At 37.4% G+C, this 21876-nt stretch overlaps 1 protein-coding gene across 1 annotated transcript; it reads right to left on the reverse strand.

The window, feature by feature from the left end:
* Nucleotides 1–1073: 1073 nt before the first annotated feature.
* ext2 (exostosin glycosyltransferase 2) lies at nucleotides 1074–20310 on the reverse strand. Its single transcript, XM_032560212.1, has 15 exons — nucleotides 20160–20310; nucleotides 19448–19790; nucleotides 19139–19362; nucleotides 18702–18791; nucleotides 18081–18197; nucleotides 17667–17862; nucleotides 16783–16922; nucleotides 16593–16686; nucleotides 11559–11690; nucleotides 7103–7292; nucleotides 5340–5506; nucleotides 4560–4703; nucleotides 3247–3375; nucleotides 2592–2674; nucleotides 1074–2397 (listed from the first exon to the last, which is right to left on the reverse strand). The coding sequence occupies exons 2-15, from the start codon at nucleotides 19760–19762 to the stop codon at nucleotides 2259–2261; spliced, it is 2160 nt and encodes a 719-aa protein (XP_032416103.1). The 5' UTR covers nucleotides 19763–19790; nucleotides 20160–20310; the 3' UTR covers nucleotides 1074–2258.
* Between the last annotated feature and the right edge of the window lie 1566 nt (nucleotides 20311–21876).

The raw sequence follows: 21876 nt of genomic DNA on the forward strand, positions 1-21876 counted from the left end.
TTTTATTTCTAAGCACAACATAAGTCCACTTTTTTTTTTAAAGTTTCAGTTAGTCTTTATATTTTAGACTTGAAGTACAAAGAATGACAGAAATACATGCAGGTAGGTCAGTGGAACTCATTGCTCAAGTATATTTTGGTTGTTTTTATAGAAATGCTCATTGTTATAATATGTGGTTCAACAGCTGAATGAGAATGTATTGACTCAAGAAGGAACATTTATATATAACAGGTTAAGAAGTTTGGAAAATACAAAGTGAATTTACTTTGCCATTACACTATATATTATGAAAAGGTTAAATATATAGCTTATTTATACGAGTTCAGCTTTCAGTTCATGTAGAATTTTATTAATTTATCACATTTCAAAGTCTTAAGTGCACAGTGTACACGTGAAAAAAAAACTTTTTAAAGTTTAGGCTAATATTCTTATTTTAGGTAATAAAATGAACACTTTTCAAAAATAATTCCTAAGAGGTTTGAAAAAATAAAACACAAAACTAGTTGCACAACCACAGAGTCGTGGCTGTTCCATAGAGTTGCTCAGTGAACCAAATACAACACAAATTACTCGACTGACGTCCTACAAAGCAGAATAAAAACCAAGCATTTCTTCTATTAGTATTCGGAGATCATGTGTCACTTTTAGCTTTCAGAAAAGGCTTTCAATAATAATAATAAAGCTTAGGAATAACTCGTCTACATCTGCTAAGAACCCATGAATGTGCTCCAGTTTGCCAAAACCGTTGTCATCTATTCGGTCACATCCTGAAATCCTTCTGCATTTCAGTCGCATTTGAAGAGACACAAGCACTGAAATGGGATCTCCCAACCAGCTCGGAGGCTCGCGCTAATTGAAGCTGATAAAAATACGAACTGCACCCTTCTGAACTGCTGACATTGAACAGGGTGGATTAGTAAGAGTACATTACAAGCGGGTGACGGACTGCAGGGAACGGTGCACCGGTCACAAAGAGTCACGCTCTGGATCGTCACGACTACTACTAAATGTAGTCATGAAAAAAAACAACCTTCTTTATCTTTTAACAGACTCAAAAAAGTGGAAAACCAGCATTAGAACATCAGTCACAACTTGGCCTTTACTTGTAGTGTATTCTAAAGTCATACATAGAGACACATGAAAGTCGATGGCATAGTGAAAACAAAGGGAAAATAAAAACACCAGAAGGCGATGATACGTTTTAAAAACTGCAACATACTCAGCGTTACGGTCTACATACTGACAAAATGACTAACAATGAAACATAAACATAAGAACAATGGAAAAAAATAACTTCATGGAAATAATCTCAGAACTGTTCATTAATTATTACTAATAATTGGTCGGATGTAAGGCAGATGATTACTGATATGCAGATGAAGTGATCAAACATAACTGAAAGGATTTGGTGCATAATTCACACAAAATCTTCTTATAGATACCTATATTCAGACAGATATATATACATAGAATGAAATGTTTGCTCTGACAGTATAAAAGTACATTTACAAACAAAAAAATCAGTAGCTCAGATATTTCCCCCCAAAACCAACAGTGATCACTCTAAATATTAGATTTATGACACCAGCTTTGTCTAATGGTCTGACATGATTGTGTAATACAGAACACATTATGAAACCTTTACTGTTCAACATCTGTGTGTCATCACAATCCATCACACTGTGAATAAAGCCTACATAGATATGTCTGCTTCATTTATCACTTATATGTTTTTTTTCTTTTCTTGCTTTGCAGCTGAAAATAAAGTGTGTGTCTGATTTTGGAAAATCACATAGGAAGAATATGAGAAAATGTTTCTTAAAGCATTATAAGTTATATCATACAGCACCGCTGTGAAATATAAGCGGATACAACACGCAAGCTGAATCCAGAGCAGATGGAGGCTCAAGTGTTCGGCTCCAAAACAGTAACAATGAGACCAAGTTAACCCGACTCTAATCACCGAACCCTCAGCGGTTCATGTAATGTCCGCTGAGGGTTTCATGTAATGTCAGCGTTGCTAAAATGTTTAACGTCGTGCTCTCTTCTAATATTTCCAGCTAACAATGTATTTAGCATTCAGGATTGTTCTGTACTGTAAATTAAAGTACCAACAAGTAACCGAAAGTGACTCAAAAGGAGACGGGGAAAGTAGATTTTGTGGTTCGAACTGGCATCTTGACTTGAGAGACGTCGCTGACGATCACTCTCTCACACTGCTGAGACTCTGCGATGTCCATACATTTGCTGCAGCTGGGTCACAGGCTGCCGATGTTCGGAAAGCTCTTGAGTTTCTCTGGGAAGTCGTCTTTATAGAGCACTGGATCTGCACGGTGCTCCACCACCTTCAGAGGCATCGTTCCAAAAACCGAAGCAAACTTGTTGATGCACTCGGACCTACAGATGAAGACATACATTTTCTTTTAAGCAATGATTAAAAATATGGATGAAGTAGTTTTCCAATCAAGTTAAATGAAGTGTTTAATCAAACGATAACAACCACTAGTGAGGTTTCTATCCACGGCCTGTTCATGGAAGACAGAAATTATTAAAATCTAAACCGCTACCACGCATTTCTAAAACGACCGTACCTCTCCACCATGTGTGTCTGATCCAGAGACAGGCCGTCAATGGCAGTACATTCAGGACACTTGAACTTTTTCCTTGGGGTCACCTACACAGAAACACAGCAAAGTCAAAGCAGTGATATTTGCACACTTTAGTGATTTGTTAGTCGTCGGATGCACTGACAGAAGCTAGTTCTTATTTTATTGGACTGGCTCAGACCAAACAGAACACGCTGAACTTGTGAATGAATGAGTGCGCAGAGGAAAGTGAGCGATGCAGGGAGGAATGATGGTGCGAGGGGCGATTGGAAAGACGAAGTGTCTTCTGGGGAAACCTGTTAGGAGATGCGGCGGGAGGAGGAACCACGTGCGCAGGTGGAGGGAAGTGTGGATCCAAGGATTTGACAGAAGGGTATGCGTAAGCCCTGGTGAGCTTAACTAAACATGCTCAAAGGGGGAGTGCCAGTGAGTGACACGCAGATAAGGGAGGTTAAGGTCGGGCTTAAGCTCAGGGCCCCTGCACCTGGGGGGAGTCTGAGTAAGGAGAAAAAGGGGGGGAGAGGCAGTGATGTTGAAGGGTGAGAGCTGATCAGACCCAGAAATGCCTCTCTGCTATTTCAGGCTAAAACCTCCCTCTGTGGACTTAAAGCAGCCAGAACAGCGGCGGCGAAGAACGCACCTTTATTGGGGCTTTGCCTGTGATGTTTGCCACGAGGAAGTTCATAGCAATATCTTCACAGTTCATATGAGCGTCCACCCAGTTCTTAATGTCTCCGGGCATTTTGTATGTGTACAAATAATTGAAGTACTGAAACACAAAAAAATTACAACTTTGGTTACTGAAGAAAGTTTGTGAGAGAGTAAAAGACAGAAAATCCATTTAAAAATACATTCCTTGGATTGATGCCGCTTCAGTTTTAATAAATAGACAGTTATTTTTTTATCTGAAGTCTGTAATCCATTGGCAGAGGAATAAAATTTCAACAATTTATAATGAAAATGTAAATTTCTGAAAAAAAAAAAAAAATCAACAACATTTTCACTGGGTTTTAAAAAGAATAATAAAAGCAAATCCAGCTTTCAATTGGAAAGTAAATAAGCAAGGTACTTTTGTAAAATGTATCTCTCCAAAGTGGTTCACATTGTAAAGAAACTCCTCTTATTATTGCTTACTAAAATAAACTGTAAATAAATATCATACTTCACACATTACTTAATCTACATTAGTGGTTTGTGTTGTGTTTGGCTGGTTCACCGTGAGTGTGGTGTGACTGACAGAGGCTCCAATCATCTTATAACATCTCCTCAGCTTCATTGGGGGTGTGTGCATGTGTGTGTGTCTGCTGAGAACAATAACTCTGCACATTAAGTAAACAATTCTTGCATACGTTTATGTATTTTTCCTGGAGACATTTCCATGTGAAGGAGTTTGCTAAAGTAACAGATAATCATCGGGTTGCTTCATTCTAAAAGACGTAATATGCCTTCCTCCATTTCTCGCCTTCTTCTGCTTACAAAATATACAGAATTATTGCTCTCCAGAGTCAGAAGAGTTGCTTTAGATATTGGTCTGCTGTAAATTTTAGAGCTTCATGTTAAATGTCAAGATTCAGTGATGGAAAAGTCTTACCTCTTGGCTAACCTGCTATGACTGTCTGTGTGGAAGAGAACTAACATCACACAGAGCTGCAGCAGCCAAAATGCAGCAACTATCAAATATCCTGAAGTGTGAAAAAATTTAATAGCGAATTCTTTTTTTTCTAACCTTCTTTTAAGATTATGTAAAATGTTTCCAAATCCTGCAACACTCTGCACTTTATAAAGAAATCCATATTATTTGAACAAGCTACCAATTCTGTCTGTTTTTCACATCGCAGAAATCACAGCTCATAATTCAAAACGTAAAGGCACGTGACTCTCGTGGAAAGCACCTGAGCGAAGCCTATGTGTTTTCACTTAAAGCTGAAACAGCTGATCGTTTTAACCAGCTACCTTGTGGTAAAAGGCAGCGCCGGTCAGAACCATGGAAACCTCATTGGTCCACTCCGACTCGTACTTCCACTTTCCCATTTCGTGGTCCCAGAGGTGCAGCCGGCCCGGGTAGCCCACCAGCCTGTCGGGGAACTCCCTCCACACCTGGTGGAAACAGCAGGATCGGAGACAGATTGTCTGACAGGTTCGGCTCAAGTGAAGCACTTCAGTTAACACATGAATGATCCAGACTCTAAAAGAGTTTAAAAGCTCAGGATGAACAGTTTAGCCTCAATCTTCCATATGTCAATGTCGGCTTTTTCATCTCGGAGCCAAAAGTCACAACTGCAGTCAGAGATGGAAAGCTTAGAAGAACATATGCTAAAAAAGAAAACGTCTTTAAGAGTGACTTAATATCCCAACAGCAGCAGAAAATCTGATCCTGTTACCAAAAGCAGGGCAAGTTGTCACCAATTTTGCCTGCAATTTTATGTAATTACCCTTAAACTGAGCACAATTTTATCAAATAGGATCTAAATGCATTCAGGTGAACATGCAGCAGGCAATGGAGCTGGGCAGGTATGTGGATATGGAAAGCATCAGCTGCAGACCTGCCATCTTTCTCTCGACATCAAACACATTTAGCAACCCGTCAAATCTCCAAATAGAGGAGAACAAGACTGTAATATTTCGGAGAGACTTTATAGTCTGGGATCAACTTGAAGAGAATTCCGGTAAAGTCTACCATCAGATGCTGGGAATGTATGAAGGTTTAAAAAAGAAAAGTAGTACGTTACTAACCTCATAGCCAAACTGCAATTCATCAGATGTTAGCATGATGATGTCATCATCAATCGCCAGCACTGATTCTGTTTCAATCTCGTCGTACGGGAAGAAGCGGTTGCTCAGTTTGTTTTCCTTGGTTCGCACCACTTTCAGGGGGACGCCAACCTTTGGCCAAAGAGACTCTAAAATAAATAAATTATACAAAAATGGAAGCGTTATCTTGTGCTAGAAGAATGCTGGTTTAAATGCACACACTTAATGTTTATAGCTCAAAGCACCTTGGATGCAATAGTTATATTTGAAAAAATATTACACTATAAAAAAAGCAAAAACTAAAAAAAAAAAACCAGCTAACAGGTGCTTGTATGCACTTTACAAACTATAAATCTGCAAATACCAGTTTCTGGAGCAGGGTGTATAAATATGTTGCTATTTATCACAGACAGATTACTGGCAGTGGAAAGAAGTGATCTCAAAAAGTTCAACTTGTTTCACTGACTCGCATTGTTGCGCAAACCTCAAGCATGTGCAAATCTAACCACACTACAATCCCTCGCAGGGCAGAACACCAGTGGGGGATTTTCCACGCGTTTTTTGGGCACAATTTCAAAGATCTTGGGCAGTGTCCACGGCACGGACCGCCACACAGACAGATCACGCAGAATGTGTCCCCTCATTAATGGAGTGACTGGAGCCTGGCAGCTCATAAGAGAAGCCACAGGTCCGTCTAACCACGTCTGAGGTCTGCTGTCAAAAACTATTGTCAGGAGAGCTAAAATGTTAAATGCTCTGGGTTTCTCCTTTCATTTCTCCCCTTGTTGCTGTGAGTCCTCCTTTCATTTCCAAGGCTAGAATAAGACAGAAAGACTGAGGGAATTGTGGGCTATCAAATGATTTTTAAACATTTCAGCTGAAAACCCGTGTTTTAAAACCCAACAAACCAGAACTGCATGTTCTGAGGATTTGGTTTTGATTTTCATGTGTGTCTTCTGCAATTACTGCAGCCATGCAAGTTAATCTCAGCAGCTGCGCAGATGTAAAGGACCGAGAAACAAGTAGAGACAAGTTGACAAGAAGAATCTAGTTTAAATATGTGTAAAAATATGATCTTCAACAATAAAAAAAAAGGGGGGGGGGGGGGGGGGTAACAAAACGGGAACTTGTAAACAATGAAGAAGTTTGTGAAGAAAAAGGGTGTGACCTGTCAACGGCCTCTTTTTAATTCTAAAAGGACACAAAGTTCCAGTCAGGCGCCGGTAATGCCTCCAATAAAAAAAGGCAACTCAGCCACAAGGGAACACTTCAAAGTTGTCTTTGTACTGACGCACTTTCTGTACAGCAGGACAGATTTCATTTGTGGTTTATTAAGTCTGTCTGAATGTAATAAGAGGTAATATTCTGCTTTTTGGGGCATTCAGCTGAACTTTAGTCTTAATTTTTGGCAAAATATCAGAGAATGCAGTGAGATAAACAACAACTTGTAAAGTTCACAATAATAAAACCATTAATGGGACAGACTAAAAGTTGCGCAGGATATGACATTTTAAAGGAGCTACTCTTTTTTTTTTCTAGATCTTTTTTATGTTTTACATCCAACAGGTGTTTAAGTTGCTTTTATTTAACCTCTAACAAACTCACTTTGAGAGGAGATCTCTGTCCAACAGGTAAAGAAGCTCTTATCACAAAATAACTTCACATAACCATACTTCAACAAATCTGAACTAACCCTTTAATACCCGCCAGCCCGAGTGTTTTCATAAGCAATCCAATCCACTCACCTTCAGGAGGACTCTTGTTCTGATTATTCCATACTATCAACAATTTAGCCAAACTCGGCACCTTGGAAATCTCCGTGATGACCCGGAAAAGACTCTCGATGCGATCGTAGGTCAGCACGACTGCTGTGAACCCCGGAGCTCTTGGTGGGATAAGTGGAAGGAAAAGTGGGCTGTTTACACTGGACCACTTCTGCACAAGAAAGGAAACAAAGAAAGACATGGGCTACTTTTTTGTTCAACCACTGTTTTTACTGCCACTAAGAAACACGTTTTTCTTCTCTAATGTTTCTTTTTTGTTCTAATCAGATTATCTATACTTGTAATTAACCTGACTGTGAACTCTAGGGGTATGACAGCGTACATATTTTAACCAGAAAAATGTGGCTGGGAGCCTTTTTAGGTTTCACATAAATGTAATAAAAGAGCATAGGGAACACTGGGGTACTGGTCACTATTCATCAACTCAAACAATGCAGTTTTCCAGATAGAAAAGGAGTCACTTGCTATGGGACGACATCTTTTTTTTTTTTTTATCTGTCACCAAAAACATTGTTCCCACTCCACTCTGCAATGATTTAAAGCCATTTTCAACAGTCTGCTCCCATTTATAGCTGGGAAATGTGGTTAGGTGACTCTAATAAATATCCACCAGCAGGAAATCTCTTATAGGTGTTGGCTTGCCTGGGAGTCATGATGTTGAATGTGTTATAAGAGTCAGCTGGTCAACAAAAGGGATCAGAACTACAATAAATTTTTTTTAAAGTTTTTCTATCAAGCCCTGCATTATATAAAAAAGTTTTTAAAAAAAGAAGAAAAAAAAGGTCAATAAGAGGGGAAACATTGGATTTTTAAAATCATTTATCTGGAGAACTACTGACGTCTAAGTAGGAAACTTACAGGAGAAATTGAATGGATAAATATGTGGGAATAAACTGTACGTTTATGGGTCTAAAAATGTAAGCTGGTCTAGATGAAAATGGCAACGACTGGATTAACCATGGTGTTGTCATTTGGCCAACGTGGAAAAGCACCCAGATCCAAACAATCTATTTTTCAGAAATAAAGTGCGTAGATGGATCTAAGCAAAGCCAATTATTCATCTTAAACAAACAAAAAAAAACCCCTCAAGTGCCACCGCCTCTGATCTTGACATTCAAAGGTCCCTCACCAACTATTCAGTCACAACCAACACCACAGGAGTCTTCACGGTAGTAGACATGCTAACGCACTCCATTGTCAAAATAGTGGTTTTAAACAAATGCTAAAAGTAATTGACCCAAATGATGAAGTTTCCTCTCGTCAGCATTTTGCCAGCTAATTAGAGCAGTTTTATACAAGTAAGAATCTAATGCAAGCTGTAAGTCCTGCTAACATGAAACTGGAAGCCACCATGTGGATTTAAGCACAGTTAGGGTTTTTTTTTTCTCCCTTGCACGCTGCACTGCACATCAATAGATTTTTTACTGTAAATCATGTTTTTCCACAGGCCTAATGTATAATGTGAAGCTGCTAATGTGATGAATAAAAGAACTTTAATGGTACTTAAAGAGCATTTTATTTCTGTCTATGATCCACATCTACTTAACAGAAACTGGTTTTAGCTTGTAAGAAATTTCTCTTCTCTTTGCTTTATGGTTTTTCACTGTTATTTATTGTTTCTCCTTTTTTTGTTTACCCACTAATATTTGCCGCCACTTCACGCCAAAAACGGAAGGGAAAATGCTTAATTTAAAGGGCAGAGCAAACATCTGGGTACAAAGCAAAATCAGGAGGGAGCTTGAAAATAAGTAAAGTCGCTTATTTATGTGTACCTTCTGCTTACATTGTCATTTTAACAAAGTCATGTGGGAAGCAAAAAAAACATGAGAGGGCGAGCAAGATAAGAGAGATGGGGAATGGTTGGAAGTAAGAGAAACACAGTAAAATAACAGAGTTTATCAGGCTGTGACTTGCAGCCACCAGTATGAAGCTCGTTTTTTCTTTTCTTCATTGCTGCCCTTTAAATTTGGCCAGTAAATCCTGAAAGTCACACTGACTCCAGGCTAGATCAAATAACACAGTAAAAAAGGATGCAACAGGAGTTTTCTGATGCCAATACAAAACTTTAAAAAGGTTTCAAAAAGCCATTTAAGTTGGACTATATGTCAAGCTGTAGTTGCTGAGAATAAATTTACATGCTGAGGTTGTTTTCTTAAATGGATGTACAAAAATAAGACTTGGACCTTTCTTTTTCAGGAATCAATCAGAACAATGCAAGAAAACATGAGGCAAATCAGGATGTACTTCTAGACCCTGCAAAAAAGACTTAAGAATATTTTCACCATTTTGTGACAATCTTTTAGCAAAACTATAAAAAAAAAAACAACCCAAAAAACACTGTGGGTGTCTTGAAGTTCAAATGAGCCCCGTTTCATCTCTGGTCCCACTTGGCCATAGAGTGATTATGTGGCTCCTTTCACAACATCAACACAAGTCTGTCAACACAGACGCAGTCGCTCACTTTTACACAACATAAGTCACTCTACCACCAATAAAATTTCACTTTATTGGCAAGTGGAAACTTTCCTGTGGTCGTTGTCACATTGTCCTACAAAAAGACGGGAGGAATAATTAAAGCACACATATACAGATGCATAAAAGTAGAGTAGGACAGGCTGAGAGCACTTAAGTCATTTGTCAAACAGAATAAATTAGATGAAAAGAAAGCCACAGCACAATAATTCACCAAGGAGTCACAGCGGTATGTTTTTTTTAACACTTTAAAAGTGCCTCAGAAGAGGATTTTGATTTGCTTAAACTGCTGAAGTGGTTCTTCTCTCATCCTAGAGACCTTCAAAAGTAAAGAAATTTGAAACCAGACTGAATGGAGTGTGACTAAATCTGAAAATTATGTTTGCCTGAAAATATTAAACCTAAATAGCTTTTTTTTTTTTTTTTATAAAGTGGATTTTCAGCAATCACACATAAAAGGAATAATTTACAATATTTTCCTTGTTGTTGCATGAAGGAATGTGACCCTACCATTTATTTGAAATGGTCGAATCATTTTTAGACTAAAAACAGGGGGCGCTCTTAGCTTTGAAGCAATTGATCTGCTGATCACTATTTATGGCAAATCAAAGAAAAAATGTAAATCTCTAAGTGACCTTTTTTTTTTTTTTGCATTTCTACATTTTACACATAATACATTTAACAGTAAACAGTCTTTAAAATGTGAACACCTTCAAGATAAAGATCAAATCACTGGCCCCGGCAAATAAAAAGGTAAATCTTATACATTAAGGTAATTTTTAAATTTTGCATATCTTTCCCCTGATCTGAGAAAGTCACAAACAAATGGCAGCTTGTCTCATATTTTCAAAATTCCACACTCCAAAAGCACTAGCAGTCCTGGGAAATGTGCTTTTAATTACCAACAGAAAGACTTGAGGAGGAGAGGCGGAAAAACGTCTGCCTGATTTATATAGTGCTGTATGCAAGTTCTTCTCACCGTCCATTCACCAAATCCATCAAGAAAACACTTCATCTCCCATCTTGGGGAGGAATGGCCAAAGGTCTGTACATCGGTGTAATTAACCTCCTCTGTCTCTGGAAAAACTTTGTGGTCACGGGACGACTCAGACAGATTGGACTAGAGGTCAGCGTGCTCTGACAGAACATGTAAATAGGAAAAGTCAAGTGTACCTGCTGAATACAAACTACCTGATTGTCTGCAGTAGTGTAACCTAAAAAGAAAAACATCATTAGTTCCCCCACAGATGTCCTCTAAAAATCAAAGCACTGACTGAATCTATGTCACTTCTATTATAGCAATTGCAAACATTTAACTAATTCAAGGACATTACTTTATGTATCCACAAACATGCTGACTTGCACACTCCTCTATCCCACAGACGGCTTGGAGGAGTCTTCAGATTAAACCAGGCTGATTAACAACTCCTGAGAGATGGTCCACCAGCCAACATGTCTGCTGCCACAACCAAGCAAAGCTGAACACACACACCAAAACCATTCTTCCAGAATACTCTCTATAAACACAGTGACTAAGACGCACAGGAACTTATTTTTCACCACAGACGAGGCATCCGCCTATTGCAGAACTGCTGACACAAACTGGCTGCCTCAGAGCTCTCTGGTTGTACACCGAACCCTGGGGCACACTGCATGTGTGGTGCTTTCCAAAGAGACACAGTATCTACTGTCACTTCACTGCAGGCTGTGACTTATAGTACACAGGAGAGAGGGGGAAGCTCATGTGGCACCGTCTGACACAGGCTTCAAGCTTGATGAAGTGTCATTCAGATGTCTGCCATAAAAAACACTTCTAAGAATAAAAATGAAAGGTTGAGCATAGCTGAATGCAAGACTGTATCTGGATCACAGAAGACGACAAAAGTCAAGTTCAAGGTTAGAAAACAACTAAGCTGCAAACACACACACATACACGCCTACATACCACAACAGGTGGATTGTTCCATTGCTCATAAGTGCGTGCAGCATATGGGTAAATGCGGTCATTGATGATCTGGAGCGTGGTCAAGCCGATAGCTTTCATGGAACTGAAGTAGGCCTCCCAGAACCAACGGGCCTAAAAACATAAGGAAGAGAATTATAAAATACATCAACAGAAACAGAAATGAGAAAGAACATACAGTACAGACCAAAAGTTTGGACACACTTTCTCATTGAATTCAATGAGAAGGTGTGTCCAAACTTTTGGTCTGTACTGTATGTGCTAGCATTAGCATTGATTTGCACAACAAAATACTCTGCAGGAGGTTTTTGAAATAGGAACATGAGTAGAATTCACCAGCTAATTGTTGGTGCAGACAGTTCTATAAATGCAAATGAAAGAAAAAATAAAATATACACCCCAGGAATCACATGGGCTCATTAGCAGTTGAATCACAAGTAACCAGATGTTACTCGTACTCCAGCTGGTGATTTCTAAACAAACAAATTCCAGAACGGTTTTGCCCAAATTCCAGCATTATCAAAACATCCTCTAAAAAGGAAGAAACACCCAAAACATTCCTGGCAGCTACAATCACATTTTCCAAAATAAGTTTGTATGAATATACAACTATTTAGTCTGTTATATTTTGAGGTAGAACTTTATTTAAAAAAACAACAACAACAACAACAAAAAACAGAGGGTCAGAACATACATAAAAATATCAATGTTAATATAAGGCAAAACATGAATAAGTATCACAAAATTTAATTCACATTTTGTGAATTAAATGTTGTGCGTGCTTCTTTTATTTGTTAAATGTAATGTTTTCATTCTGTCATCTCACTATTTAGTACAGCTCCTGCAGAAGATAGAACCAGTGTGATGTCATTACTGTAAAATTTGGAGATTCCTCCTGCACCACATGTCTGCAGAATATTTGACACCCCTCTGCAGCCTCTCGTCCTTCAACAGCTCTTTTGAAGCTCTATGAAATCTCTCTCGTCTGTCTCTGTTTTCTTTCAGCAGATCACTGTTGGGATAACGGTCTTTCTGATGAGTGAACTCTTAACCTATATCTTAATGTTATCACATAGGGTGCTGGATTCCTCACTCCCAATTCAATACACGTTTCGTTGCAGCCAAGCTGACTGCCTCTGAAATGATATTTGAGAGCTGGATCGGTGTGCTAATGAGCCTTTATTTAAGCTTTATACAAACTCCAGGGGTCAGATTCGAGATGGGAAAAAAAAAAACACAAGGGGAGTTTATAAAGCTTTGAACCACAATTGAACAATAGGATTAGGTTAGAAAATAAATATTTCATCATCACATAGACGGCAGACAGCTAGAGAATAATATTTCTTCCTCCTAATGCAATCCATGCACATCTCTTTAGCTAATGAGTCTCCCCTTTGTAAACATTTGAACAGGACCTAAATCACAAAATTCTGTGCAAGGAACGAGCTGAACAAAAGCTCGTTCAACTCTGTATTATTCAACTCTGTAAAAACAGAGTTGAGTTTTACAGCAGGGGTTGAAGTGTATCTAGAAAGACCTTTTAATCTCAGGGGCCTATAAATCAACCCGTGATGAAAGTTCCTTTTCCGACTGGGAGGAGGTAGAAAGAAAACCGTACTGGCTCCGGGGCCCCCATCGCAATGCTCCGCCCCTTTTCCCAGTGTCAGGGGGAATTTTTATGAGCAAAGAAGGACAGACATCATCGGAGCAGTGGATAAACACCATCATCTAATCTTCCTATGACTGCTTTAACCTATAATTGAATGGAATGCATTTTTTCCACCCAAAATAAAATGTACAGAAATGCACCAAGAACAAATATAAAAGGAAATCCAACTAGACACACTAAAAAAATTAGAAACCTTTGGCAAATAATATACAAAAGGTCGACCAATTACCTGATGAATTGAAAAAAATGTCAATAGGCATCGGGTTATTCAAGTTTAAAACCCTTAACTGTTGCCCCCGAATACTTACATGCAAGTCACCAGGTCTAAAAGGACACCGGTGTCATAAAGACAGTTAAGGGGTTAAGGAGCTTTAAATGCTCTCATTATTGATGCTTGTGATCTTTAAATATAGCAACTGTTCAAGATAAAATAGAAAATATACGGCAACATACATAGAGAAACTGCAGAATGTCATTGTCAAAATGCCTGACCGATATTTACACCTCATGCTTGCAAGTGGTAGCTGGCAAACTGTCAGCAGAGCCTGATCAAAACTTTCAGTTCAGACAAATCTTTGAGCTTCTTCTGAGAATTAGATTTTTTCAAGAGATATATTAGCAATTTACCATCAACCGTGTTCTCTAGTTGTAACAATACTGCATTAAACATTGACATGCAGATTAAATGTAGATAGATATCTACACTGTCTAAAGTAAACAAACTACCAGAGTACTGCAATGTACATCATTTTAAACTTCCTTACAAATGATCAATTGCATCCACAAAAAAAAAAAAAAGATAAATTTGCACAAACACATCTACCCGGTACTCATAATTTATCAAATAAGAATCAATCTTGATGGCTAAAATTAACAACACTCTGAGGTCTCACAGGATTACAATTAAAGTAGGAATTATTTTGTCACATTAGAGCCCATATTTTCTGTAATGATTGAATTTCCGACAGGTAGAGGAAGAAGCAAGGGGAGAGAAATGCTTGGCTTGCTTCAGATCTCATATGTAATTTGAGAAACAAGTTTTGATAACATCTAAATTTGTGTTCATGAGAAAAGAATGTAGTGTAGTCATGTAGTGGGTATAGTTTTCAAAGATCCAAATTAAAGTCAACAGTGATGTTAAGTGACTCAACTGCAACTACTTTGATTCTTTATTTTTGATGCATTTTAAAGGAAGGCGGTGATGCCAATGACCAGAGGGGGAAGAAAGCCTTGACAGGATACAACTAAAGATTGAAAAAAAAAAAAGTGCCCAGAAGATTGAAAAAGCAAATACAAAGTATCCTTAGCTCAGTCTGTAATTCCTGTCTATCTTCACTACAGCTATGCTTTTATTTATCACCAGAAAGAGTTTAGCTGAGATAATCTAGTAAATTATCTGGGATAATAAGTACTGTACTGTTTTGTGTCTATGGCCCAAATAATAATCTGGGCTGATGGCTTTACTTGAGCACTATCAAAATTGTTCAGAATGGACATATATTTTTGTCTTTCAAATAAATTATCTAAATGAGTTACATTATCTCAAAATGTATGTATCTTATATATTTGAACAAAATGTAAAAATTATGGTCTTTCAAAAAGATATAAAATAAGTTAAACAAAATCTTAGAAAGAGAAAATTAACAAGAAAAATATTTTAAATTACATGTCCTGTTAACATTTTAGCTTATTCATTTTTAATCTTACTGCATATTCAAACGCCACAAAAACATGGACTCTTTAGCCCTCTGCTGGCAAAACTCAAGAACTACAATAGTTCTTCTATATTTAAAATCTTTTTACCTAGCCGCTCGGAGCTTAAATGTTTGATTTTCATAATGTTTTTTACCATGTTAAAAGTTTGGGGAATGTGACTGTAATTATGTTCATAACCTTTACGAGCAGCTGCAGGAGTTTAAGTCACACATAATCAAAAACTTGACTAGTTCCAAACTGAGCAGATTTAGTCAATACTGGCTTTGCCGTGTTTTAAAAAGGCTGTCAATGGGCTTCTAAATGTGTATGTTATTTCTGAAACAAATTAATCATGATGAATTGATTGTTGAAATAATTGTTCAACTAATTTAGTAATAGATTGATTGTTAACTGCAGAATACAGCCTTTAAAAATACATTTTGAGGTAATTAAGCCAAGACTGTACAAAACATATATATGTATGCTTTTTTAAATTATTAATCAGGTAATATAAAAATAGTCAGCAGAATACATCTACACTGTATTTATTGACTTTCACATATTGATGTTCGAACCATTTTGTTTATCTGCAGATGCATCTTTTGCTACAAATGATCAAGCACACACTAAGGGAATGCTAAGTTATTGGATTTTAGCAACAACAAAAATATATATATGTATATATATATATATATATACATATATATCTTATTTAAAAATTAAACTAAATTGTTTATTTGCATTTTTTATGTATTTCTAATAATGTACAAAAACACTTAATTGGTTAAATAAAAAATCTGAAGAATGTGCCATTTTTTAAAAATCTGTTGGACATTAGCGTAGTGAGCCAATCTTTTCAAATACCAAAACACTTATAGTATAAGTGTATTAAACAAATTCTACACAAGTTATTTTGACTATTTTTAAAGATTTTGATTAACAAATCCCTTCACTTTAATCAGTTAGGAGAAATGTAAGATAAATTTGCTTAAACAGCGTTTTTCTACGATGTGAAGACACACTGGTGCATTACTACTTGTTTTAGTGGTTGACATAGCTGTGAGCTATCCACAGCAGTTTACCCCCAGCAAATTCTTCAACCTTAAGAGCAAGCCATGTGTTTGAGCTATTATGGTGTAATCCAAGCCCATCTCTGAGTTTCTGGCCTAAAATGTCTGTTTGGCCAATATAATTGGTAAATGGACAAGAGTTGATACAAGAGAATGAGGAGCAGCTGAAGTAGTGCAGTACTCTCACTGCCGCTTTCAGCGCTGTTTATTGTGGCTTAGGGCAGATATCAAGTGAAAAGAGAGCGAGTCTCAGTCCCTGAATTTCACTCGGGCTAAAATAAACAGTTAAATCTTCTATGAGCCTTTTAAAATCCAGAGTGAGTAAGAGAGGATATTCAAACTTATAAAAAGAGAAGATTGAATCCAAAATCCTGTCTTTTGTGCGTCTCATAAAATTTGCTTTGGCTTCCAGAAGGAGACCTGGTGCAGAAGCTTGAATTGTTAAAACACAGGCACCTCTATTAACTGCACAACTTCCCAATGTAGTGACAACACCCATTTCTACTTTGTCAATTAAATTTATAATACTTTAAAAAAAAATAAATGTGAGTAGTTTTAATTACTCTACAAAGTGGTTTTTACCTGTCTTTGCATTTCCTCGACTTGTCTATGAGGAATGCTCTTTAGGATGGTGTACATCTCTGACAATTTTTCTTCTGGAATAACCACAGAGGCTCTGTGCAGGAAGGACAAAATAAATAGGTGAAATTAAAAACATATAAACACTACACACTCCCTCTAAACCCCTAAACACATTAAGATTCATGCAGACCTTTTCCAGTCAAGCACTTCAGAGAATGGAAGAATGTAGGAGTCGGCCAGGATGACAGGGACGCAGCCAGCCTGCAGCACATCACTGAGAGCAGCTTGACCCAAGCGTGCCCCTCGCAAAACCACACAAAAAGATGACTCCTGTGGAGACAAACCAAATGTCAGACAAGTCGTTTATGTTTAATCTGGTCTATTTTGACCAAAAAGATATGGAAGTAGATGCATCATTTCTAATAAACTGGAATATATCTTTCAGCCATGAACTTTCCAAAGTCCAATAAGTTTTAAAGAGCAAAGTGGATTAGATGAATTAATTTCACTAAAGGGAAATAAATAGCTTATTTGAGAATATTATGCATGGAGCTCTAGTATCTGACCGGTAAAACTACAAAGCTCACTTCAGCTGAGCCACATGTATGGTAATTTTACATGATTCTATAGTACTGTGAGTGCAGTTTTGAGGCGTTTCAGTAATAAAGCATAGTGTAAAATAAACTAGTAATTTATTGGATACTGTTTGATAAATAGTCATGGAAAAAGTAAAACAATGCCCCCATTTTGTTTTATTTTATTGTATTTACATGTGTAGAGTTTTTGGGTTATAGACTGCTCAGTTTTTCACAACTTGGAAAAAGAACATAACATTACTGATATGCTAGTACCCAGAACTAACAACATGTGTACCGTACTTTTGTTACAATCATGCCAGGAAATATGATTTAGCATAATTAATGTAAAATACTAACAAATACTAACAAAAAAATTACAGTCAATGTGAAGTTAAAGTTTAAGCCCAAATATCTTAATAATAAGGCGCATTGCAACACAGTCTTTCAAAAGAATCATTTGTTAAAACTCAAAGAGGAAAAGGATTGCGTCTCCCACCTGCAGGATCTGTGGGTAGTCATACACTTGCCCTTTGTAACACCGCTTCCGTGCGGAGGCAGCTCCCTGAGAAAGGTTGCTACACTTGTCAAGCAGGAGCAGCGCTTCTCCATTTTCTTCCTTCAAACGCTCCAGTTCAGCACGATACTCTCTGTGAATTGCTGTTTGAGAGGACAGAATGAAGTAGTGCCTTGGCCTGGATAAAGAGACCAGAAATGCAGAAGATGTTAATGTTCGGCTGATATTTAGTCAGCTGGTTATCCTAAATAATTATTTAAATCAAATCTGTCTAAAAGAAATGTAAAACCAAACCACAATGACATGACATGGAAGCTAACCACAAAACCTTGCTTGTAGAGGGGTTATTTAGTTATGATTTAACACCAGAGAAGTTGGTATTTGAAATCTGCTCACCCAGGCTGTCGTTCAGGCAGCACAACATCTGCAGAAAGAGGACTGTAAACAGGGATGCTGACATCATAACCTTGTCTATAGGTCCATGTGGAGAAACCACCTCCTGCCAATAGGGCTCTGAAACAATTAATTAGGACAATAAATCAGTTTCCAAAAAAAAAAAAAAAAAGGTTCTCTGGCAGAAACAGAGAAAAACAGAAATAGAAAACTAGCTCAACTTCTTCTTTTTTATATCAAAACATTTGCAACGGGACAACTTTTCAGAGGGGAAAGAACTATTTAAAATTAAACTCGAGCTTAATGACTTTATCTGATGTAACTGATTTTGCAACAGCTGATGAAAACAGTCTATACCGAGGTAAAGTGTATTATAAGGGGAAAGTGAATAATATGGTTCTGATGAGGACAGAAGCCAAAGGATTGAAGCAGGATAACATTTGAAATTTCTTCTAACTAAATGCAGTAGTATATAAAGTTCATAATGCTAACAACCTCAACCCAAAACAGTTATTTTAGCCGACAAGATATATTCTGACAAGTTTTTCCATGAAATATTGGCTGAAAAATAAAAGATTTTGATTGGAGTATCCTTATATGCATTTCAAAATGTACTTTAGCTACCTGTCTCGAGGGACATCCAGAGCTGTGTTGTAGTCAGGGGGACCTCCAGGTAACATGTTGAAAAGCAAATGATTCATCCCTTTGTCCCATCTACCAAAATAGAAATAAGATTAGTTCAGGGAGAATAAAAATGCTTAACCTATATAAATTAAAAAACAAAACACAAACATGCATTAGAAACACAGAACAAATACTGCGAAGTGTGGCTTTAAGTTCTTGAGTAATTATCAATTTAATAAGAGTTGAAGTTATAGATGTTGCTGCCAATTTTTGATGACAAGACTTGGACAAAAAGCAACAAAAACATTGTAAAAACATTTTAATACATAATTTACTTATGACAATCTTTAAAAAATATATTTTCTGTCTCTACATATACAGAAAACTATTGGTCTCACAAAGACTAATAAATAGCTGAGTGTGCTGTAATTGTTCACCTGGGTAGCATTGCCAGGGCCTGGGCAGTCTCTCTGATACGAAGGGAGTTCTGATTGAGCACATCAATAGATGGAATGAACAGACAGGCTCTGGTAACATCATCCGTGTAAAAGTCACTGTCTGAGATTGCACTGAGCAGGTCGTTGTATTCTCGTGACAGTCCAGTGCTGCTGATGGGAACTCCAAATTCATCCACAAACCTCTGAAGAGCATAGATGTAGACCTGCAAACAACATTTAAATCGGTTTTGAATCAAAACTGAACACAAAATAAATACTGAATCTAAAAGATCTGACAATTTCAGTTACCTTGATTTTGTTCTTTGGATTGTAGCCACATCTATATACATCAAAACAGGTATGCATCCGACAGCTAAGGTCCCCCCTCTCCGGTATGGGGCTGGATGCAGGTAGTCGGATAAGAGGAGCGTCATGCACGCTCCCCTTTTCAAGTGTCCATTCGGCTGAGGACTCAATAGAATGAGGCCAAAACTGGAACATCCCGGTGGCAATCAGTCCGAGCAGCACAACGGAGAAGAGGGCAATGTAGTAGATGCGATGTTTGGTTTTCATTCGCGGGATCAGAGCAGGGCCCCGAGAGCTGTACTTCCCCGTGGCATACATGGCTGATTCCCCTCCGTCAGACCAGCAGCTGAAATAAGGAACTTCTGCTTAGGAACTTCAGCATAATAAACAATCTGTTCCGATAGAAGCGGTATAGATCCGTTGCTAATACTGGACTAATTGCTTACGTTTGCTCAATATGCAAACACCAGAAGACACGTTCAGCAAGATGCCAACAAATTAACAGCTGTTTAGAGTAATTACATAATTAAGAACTAAATAAAGTGACTTAGAACCAACGCTACATTTTGACGCTGACATTTTAGAACACTACTTTGGCTAACAGCAGCTAGCGGTTGGCTAAATCAGCTGTTTAGGTCAACAACAAATATGAGGGGAAAAAATGAAGGCAAAGTAATAATTGTCTTGTCCTTCGATATGAAAACTATTCACATACCGAGACGGTGAACAGAAGAGTCTATTCAGTCCTCATCCATCGCCGCAGTGAGAGTACAAGGTACAATAACAAAACAAAACGTGTTAATGCTAACCTATGCAAGCTAACGCTAGCCTTTCCGGGATTTGAGGGAAGTTCTTCTTCTTTGCCTCTGATAGATTCCTCTCAACCCTAAAGCTAAGGAGAGCACTTCCCTCTGGTTGGAAAGCAGACAAATGTACACTTAACTGATAGTAAAAGCTAAAGTGATGAAAATATATGCACACTTTAAAAAAATATAACTGTGCATAATACCCAATATTATCAAAGGTTGAATGCAAAATATTAAACTAATTAAACATTAAACTGCTTTAATTAGTTTTAATATTTCATGGATTAATTTTTTTAAGTAACAACTGCACATTCATATTCATTATTTAAATATTACAAAAGTTAAGGATTACAACATCTGCATTAGTTCTGAAAAGCTGCTACTTTCCAGTAGCTTACCAGCAGACACAATTTAGATACACTACATTACAAGACTATGCAACAAGGAATAGTCCAAAAATGATTAAGAAATGCTAGTTTTATTGATTTATTTTCCTTATAAAAAAACCTGTTTTTTGTGGGGTCTTTGCAGTATGCTGGAAACTTACCTTAGATGTAATTGTAATTTAAAAATATGATAATTTTACATCTAATGACAATGGCCTGCAATGTCCATTTGCAACTTAAGTATATCGCTCTGTTTCAATCATCCATCCATCCATCCATCCATCCATCCATTTTTTGACACCCTTATCCCTACTGGGGTCGGGAGGGGTGCTGGTGCCTATCTCCAGCTAACGTTCCGGGCGAGAGGCTGGGTTCACCCTGGACAGATCGCCAGTTTGTCCAGCTGTCTCAATCAAACTACTGCAAAACTGTCACATAAATTTAGAATTTAACTTATACATTTGGACACTGGTGATAAACTTTTTATCATTTTCTCTCTACTTCAATATTTTAGGTCAACCAAATCTGACAAACATAATCTGAGCAACTGCAAATGCAAAAGCTTTTCTTTTTTTTAAATTAGAAAAACATGTCATTTTTTGTCAGATTTTCTAGCTTCCACATAACCCGTGTTTGCTATTTTGGTAAAGTCATATGTACATACTGTTATTGGTTGTACTACTACAGTGTATCCCCCCTTAATAAATGAAATAATAATCTAAAAACTGTTTTGCATTTACTCAGGTTATATTTGTCACTTGGTAAATTTAGTTTGATGATTTAAAACATTGGTGTGACAAAAGAAACAGAAAAAACTGAAGAGATCTATAAGAAGGCATTAATGCCATGTACACACCTTAAAATAAATGGAATCAGCTATGGGCAATTGTTAGAGAATCATCTGACTATGTGCATAGAAAAATGCTGGGGGGTTTTTTGTGCATTTTTGCTGTAGCACTGAGTGAAGACAGAGCTTTGACTGTGCTACTACAAGTCAGCTTGGGGCAGAGGGCATACATTTCACAGACACCCTTTGTCAGTAATGTAGCAGAGTATATAACACTGAATGAGGATTAAAAAAGACGAGACTGTTCATGTCATTAGTGGGTCAAGAATCATAAGAATTCTACTTTTGTGACGCATAATCACTGGCTTCATATAAAAGAAATCATTTCATCCATGCCAGGTTTCTCAATAATGTTCTGCGGTATTTCAACTTGCATCAGTTATAGCGTACAAT

This window comes from Xiphophorus hellerii, chromosome 4, assembly GCF_003331165.1.
Source record: "Xiphophorus hellerii strain 12219 chromosome 4, Xiphophorus_hellerii-4.1, whole genome shotgun sequence".
Taxonomy (NCBI): domain Eukaryota; kingdom Metazoa; phylum Chordata; class Actinopteri; order Cyprinodontiformes; family Poeciliidae; genus Xiphophorus; species Xiphophorus hellerii.

Coding starts and splice junctions, on each gene's coding strand:
- ext2 (XM_032560212.1), bottom strand. CDS start 19,762: ATGTATGCCACGGGGAAGTACAGCTCTCGGGGCCCTGCTCTGATCCCG. Junction 3,376..4,559: donor GCGCTGCCTTTTACCACAAG/GTAGCTGGTTAA, acceptor TTTGTGTTTCAG/TACTTCAATTATTTGTACAC. Junction 2,675..3,246: donor CAGGCAAAGCCCCAATAAAG/GTGCGTTCTTCG, acceptor GTTTCTGTGTAG/GTGACCCCAAGGAAAAAGTT.